The sequence below is a fragment of the Lycium ferocissimum genome, chromosome 12 (genome assembly GCF_029784015.1).
Source record: "Lycium ferocissimum isolate CSIRO_LF1 chromosome 12, AGI_CSIRO_Lferr_CH_V1, whole genome shotgun sequence".
Lineage (NCBI taxonomy): Eukaryota > Viridiplantae > Streptophyta > Magnoliopsida > Solanales > Solanaceae > Lycium > Lycium ferocissimum.
The window spans coordinates 64,098,443-64,104,755 of NC_081353.1; the positions used below are offsets into that span (position 1 = coordinate 64,098,443).

Here is a 6,313-nt window from a genome sequence, read left to right on the forward strand (position 1 = left end):
CAGCAGACCAAGTTCAAGAAGTTGTACCACCTATAGGTACATCCAATATAGAAGAAGGAGTAGACAAAGAGAAGGAGATCATAGTACATAGAGAGGAAGCTGAGAACAAAAGGGAAACTGGAAAAGTTCACAGTAATCTAGAGGAGGTGGTAGTAGATCATGATGGTTTATTAGAAGTTAGTTCTCCTTCTAATAAATGAGGGGACAGGGTGGATGAGGAAAAGGCTATGGGAGGAGATGTGGTGAATGGAGATAGTGTTGGCATAGGTGATCCAGGTGGAGGTGGACTCTATTCACCTCAACCAACTGCTGAAAATGCTATTGTTCTCAGTAGTCCATTGGCTCAGCCTTTACAGTTATTGAAGACCGATTCCCCTATGCAGAGATTACACGATATTATTTCCCATAATGCTGAAAATGTTGAAGGTCATTTGGAGGATAAAGAGAATTGTCACATTAATGAGGATGACTTGGAGGAGTCTGTTGAGCAGAAGCTTGAGCAGGTATGCAAACAAGTAGATATTTCTCCAACATCAAAGGTCAAAGGTGGAAGGAAAGGCAAGAAACAAATAGAAGGAAAGAAACCATTAGGTGAAGAGCCACAACAACCTACCAGGGTTGTGCCAAAGAGATCTGCCAGTATTAAGTCAAAGTTTTAAATGATGATTAAAACATTCATTTGGAATATTAGATCAGTGCAGACACAATACGCTTTTCACAGACTTCAAATGTTACATAGACATCACAGGTTTATGTTAGTTGCCTTAATGGAGCCTTTTCAACATGTTAGACAGATACAAAAATTCAAAAGGAGGTTAGGGATGCATCAGGCTGGTGCAAATTGTAGTGGAAAGATTTGATTTTTTGTAGAGGAGAATATAGATGTGGAAATTTTATACGATCTTGCACTGGATCACCTTGAAAGCGTTTCTTCGGGAGCACAATAGATCTCTTATAAGAACTTTGGTCTATGCTAAATGTGATGAAGTCGAAAGAATGCCTCTTTGGGATAGTATTTATCAGTTAGCTGACTCTTACGACATTCCTTGGCTAGTAGGGGGAGATTTTAATGTAGTGATGAATGAAGAGAAGAAAATAGGTTGAGTCCCTGTAGTCCCTCAGGACTATGAGGATTTTTCCTTTTGTAATAACTAATGTGATTTATTTGAAACAGGTTTTAAAGGCAGTCCCTTTACATGGTGGAATGGCAGGGCTGGGGATGATTGTATATTTGAAAGATTAGACAGAATCTTCTTTAACTCACAGTTTCAACAATGGTTTGGTCACATTGAAGTGGAGCATTTATCCAGGACTGGATCTTATTATGCCCCACTTCTTATCACTTTGGGTGAGGAAGTTCAAACTTTCATAAAACCATTTAGGTTTTTGAAATTTTGGACTGAGCATAAAGATTTCTTGGACATAGTAAGGCTGAATTGGTCTGAGGAGAGTATTGGCAATCCTTTTTTGGTTTTTAAACAGAAGATCAAGATAGTAAAAGGGGCTCTATCTGCTTGAAGTAGACAAGCTTTTGGAATATCTTCAAACAACTTATCATCAGGGAAGATATAGTGAGGATTAAGGAACAACTGTTTGAAGATGATCCTTCTGCAGAAAATAGAATAGTCTTGTAGCTTGCTCAGGCTGAACTGAAGAAGTATTTACATTATGAGGAAGAGTTTTGGAGACAAAAAGAAGGATAAACTTGGTTCTCCGAAGGTGATAGAAACACCAGGTTTTTTCACAATTTAGTAAATGGAAGGAGAAAAAGGTTACAGGTGAATAGAATTCAAATATCTGATGGTGAGTGGATAGAAGATAAGGAGCAGCTTGCAGCAGAAGCAGTTAATTTCTTCCAACAACAATTCTCTCAAGAGGAGGGGGCTCTAGATTTTGGCATGCTAAAGCATATTCCACAGATGGTCTCTTCTGAAAGCAATGATTTGCTTTGTGCACTTCCATCCCTAGAAGAAGTAAAGAATCTTTGTTTTTGAACTTAAAGGAGAGAGTGCTTGTGGTCCTGATGGATTATCAGGAACTTTCTTTCATTCATGTTGGGACATTGTAGGAATGGATGTATTCAGAATGGTTCAGGCTTTCTATGAAGGTCATACTCTCCCAAAATCAGTAACTCATACTAATTTGGTGTTGATCCCTAAGAAATCAGAAGTTCACACTTTTGGGGATCTCAGACCAATAAGCTTGAGTAACTTCATAAACAAGGTCATTTCAAGAGTGGTTCATGGAAGACTGGATAAGATTCTACCAGGTTTGATCTCTAGCAACCAGTCTGGTTTTGTGAAGGGAAGAAGCATTATTGAGAATGTGTTTCTCACTCAAGAAATTGTCACAGATATTAGAAAGAGAGGTAAACCTGCAAATGTGGTGATTAAGTTAGAAAAAGGCTAAGACATGTGATAGAGTGTCCTGGCTATATTTAACTAGGGTCTTTGAGAAGAATGGGATTTGCAAAAATTTTTGTGGACCAGATATGGAGGCTGTTGGCAAATAACTGGTATTCAGTTTTGTTGAATGGCCAATCTTATGGTTTTTTCCACTCTACAAGGGGTGTGAAGCAAGGTGATCCATTGTCACCTGCTTTATTTATACTTTTCAAAATAGAAGTGCTATCTAGAGCACTTAACTCTTTATTTAAGCATGATCAGTATAAGTGCTTTGGTATGCCTAAATGAAGTGCAAACCTCAATCATCTTGCTTATACAGATGATACCATCATCTTTGCATCAGCTGATTAACTATCATTGGAACTGACTATGAATGTTTTGAGAGATTATGAAAAGTTGTCAGGTCAATTGATAAATAAAGAGAAAAGTTTTTTTTACATGCATCAGAAATCAGCAGTGCAGTTATGTCAAGAAGTTGAGCAGGTAACTGGTTTTACAAGAGGCATGTTTCCCTTCAAATATCTTGGCTGTCCTATCTTCCACTCTAGAAAAAGGAAAGTTTATTATAATGATCTAATTAAGAGGGTGAAAGATAGGCTGCAGAACTGGAAAGGAAGGTTGTTATCATTTGGAGGGAAGGCAGTTCTCATCAATAGTGTCTTACAAAGTATGCCAATGTACCTTCTATCTGCAATGGCACCTACTAAGTACACACTAAATGAACTGAATAAAATCTTGCAAGTAATAAGGAAGAAGGCAAGAGTAGACACTGGTCAGCTTGGCTGAAAGTGTGTGTTCCTAAACAGGAGGGAGGATTGGGATTTAGGTCCCTTTTTGATGTATCAAAAGCTTTATTCACTAAGCTATGGTGGAGATTCAGAACTTATGGTACCTTGTGGTCAACATTCATGTGGAATAAGTACTCTAAGAAACATATTCCAACCAGGGTTCAATGGAAATGAGGCTCACAATTATGGAAGAAGGTGCTAGAATCAAGAGATGCTATAGAAGGGGAGATCTGGTGGGAACTAAGAAATGGTTCTGCTAACTTTTGGTTTGACAACTGGACTAACTTGGTCCTCTTGCCCAGCTTATGCCAGCTAATTTCCCTATGGATGACAGTATTCAGGAGGTTGCAGATGTGATGGAGAATGGGACTTGGAATTATCAGACGTTGCAACAAACTGTGCCAGAAGATATTATTGATCATATAAGAAAGGAGATGCACATTTACACTCCCTTAGAAAATATGGATAAGGCCTGGTGGATGCTCACTAGTAGTGGTAAGTACACTGTTAGTAGTGCATGGGAAGTAATAAGACAAAGAGGTGCCTCAAACTGGTGTTATAAGCAATTCTGGACAAAAGGTTTGCCTTTCAAGATTGCTTTCTTCTTGTGGAGAGTGTGGAAACAGAAGTTACCTGTTGATGATGTACTTGCAAAGATGGGGATATTTATTGTGTCTATATGTAGGTGTTGTGCTCAGCCCCACCAAGAAACAATGAACCATATGTTTGTGACAGGTCAATGTGCTGCAGATATATGGAAGATGTTCTCAGCAGCAGTAGGTGTGCAATGCCCTTTCATTCAAGTTAATCAAACTATCAAGAAATGGTGGGACACAAAGTGTTCTTCAAAGCTGAAACCATTATATCAAGCAGCTCCTGCAATCATACTTTGGCAACTTTGGAAAAGAAGAAACACAATTTTGCATGGTGGTAACGTGACTAGGCATAGGGTCATATATGAGATTAATCTTAATCTCATTCAACTGGCCAAAACTAGATATCCATGGATGACAAATTTGCCAAATTCTTGGCCTCGGCTGGTACAACATTTGGAACAATATAGGCCTCAGATACAGTACATACTAGTTTAATGGATTAGCCCTCCTACAGGATGGTTCAAATGTAATAGTGATAGTGCCTCCAGGGGAAATCCTGGTCCTAGTGCATCTGCATTTTGTGTGAGAAATCATGAAGGATAGTTCATTCATGCTACTGCTAGTAGGATTGCAGATACAACTTGTCTGTGTGCAGAGGCAAAAGCAATGCATGATGGCATTATATTTTGTGTAACACAACAGCATCTACCACTGATATTGGAGACTGATTCACTTGGTTTAATGAAGATAGTAGAAGGGACCGGGAAGTTCCATGGAGTATTAGTATGGAGGTGCAGAAGATTAGAGAATGGAGGAAGAAGGGACTGATACAAGTTAGACATGTGCTGAGAGAGGGCAACCAACTTGCTGATTTTTTAACTAACTATGTTTTTGATTTTGTAGGTACTCTTAACTTTGAGCTATTTACTGATTTACCAACTGCAGCTAGGAGACTTTAAACATGGATAAAATGCATTTGCCAAGCTTCAGATTTAAAACAGTAATTCCTAGGGAGCCAGATTAAAGCATGCAATTCATAAGTTCAAATGCAGCAACACTGAAAGCTGCAGATCATTGTTGACAGGAATATCAAGGTGGAGGTATTTCAAGATTAAGTTTATCTGCTCTTGAGTCTGTTGCTAAGCAAATTCTATCCAATGTGTGGTATTAACTTCATGTTCAGCCTGTTGGAAGTATCTCCTTAGTGATAGAGGATAGGTACAGATAAACTGTTATATTCAAATACTTTCATATTCAAGTTCAGGAGACTCAGATTATAAACAGCTTTGGCTAGCATAAAAGGCCTGATTTTGCACAGTTGCAAGTTTGAAGGATACTTCTTTTGGCATTTGATTACATAGCTTTTTGGTGAGAGCTTGAGGTGACTGAAATGGAATCAAGCCAAGGCTTGGAATGGTCATGCATACATTAGGCTAGATATAGCTACTTAGGTACGTTTTACCTTTGATTTCTAGGCACTTTTGGCCTTGTAATATTTTTTGCTTTTTGCCCTTTTGCTTTCTTTACAATTTCTGTACAGAACTTTATTTTTATAAAATTCACAACTATGCCTATTGCTAGTTGTTTTATTAAAAAAAAAAAAAAGTAGTAAAATTAAAAATACCTTTATCTTTTTATCCCACCATTCGTCACTCGCTTGAATCGTCTTCTTCTCGTTGTCCCATCCTAAGCCAGTCTCCCTTCCAATTAGAGTGTGCCACTCTTTCCAAGTCTTTTTAAGACTATCCCATTTGTTCTTCAATTTGGCTTTGTCATATTTTCCGGTTTTATCATTGAACTTTTGGATCATGTTAGACCATCCTATTTTGTTGAAGTGAGTACCGGGACGATTTCTAGCCATAACTTCCATAACACATAAATCTAAAAATAACTCTACATGTTCTGTACTCCATTTAGCCTTCTCAATATTGCTATCTTGCATCAGTTTCTTACTCATTTTCTAATCAATATGCATTAAAACATGTCATTAATAGTAATAATAATAATAAACAAATAATGAAACAAAAATCTGCTCATGTCTAACACAACGTAAACTAACGCCATGCTCATTAAGCAAATAGTCTTATCTTCCTTCGGTACATATTACTTTCTTCTGCCTCCTACTTATCTATATTCCTATTGTTTTTATAGTTCAATCCTGATTAATGAGGTATAATATGAACCATCGCTGCCAGAGTACTTTCATCGCCCCCTTTAGTTTACTAATTTTACCATGAAGTTTAATTCACTGTAAACTTTCTCTGTCCAACAATCACAACATTTATTTAAGGAAAAAGAAAACAACTTTTTAGCATTATACTCCATCTCAAACCTTCATACTTACTGATTTAATATAAAACTATAGACTAATGAGTCGCAACACATGAACACAATTATGGTTACATTGCACGTCCAATTTATTGAAAATTAATATTCTTGAAACAGAGATATATTATAAAAAAAAATATATCATACATTGAGAAGATGAAGTTATCTTGATTCAAAGAGCTTGTTAATTTATGGA

At 37.2% G+C, this 6,313-nt stretch overlaps 1 protein-coding gene across 1 annotated transcript; it reads right to left on the minus strand.

The window, feature by feature from the left end:
- Positions 1 to 4,928: 4,928 nt before the first annotated feature.
- LOC132039515 (L10-interacting MYB domain-containing protein-like) lies at positions 4,929 to 5,746 on the minus strand. Its single transcript, XM_059429984.1, has 2 exons — positions 5,414 to 5,746; positions 4,929 to 5,018 (listed from the first exon to the last, which is right to left on the minus strand). Exons 1-2 carry the CDS (start codon positions 5,744 to 5,746, stop codon positions 4,929 to 4,931), a joined length of 423 nt encoding a protein of 140 aa, XP_059285967.1.
- Between the last annotated feature and the right edge of the window lie 567 nt (positions 5,747 to 6,313).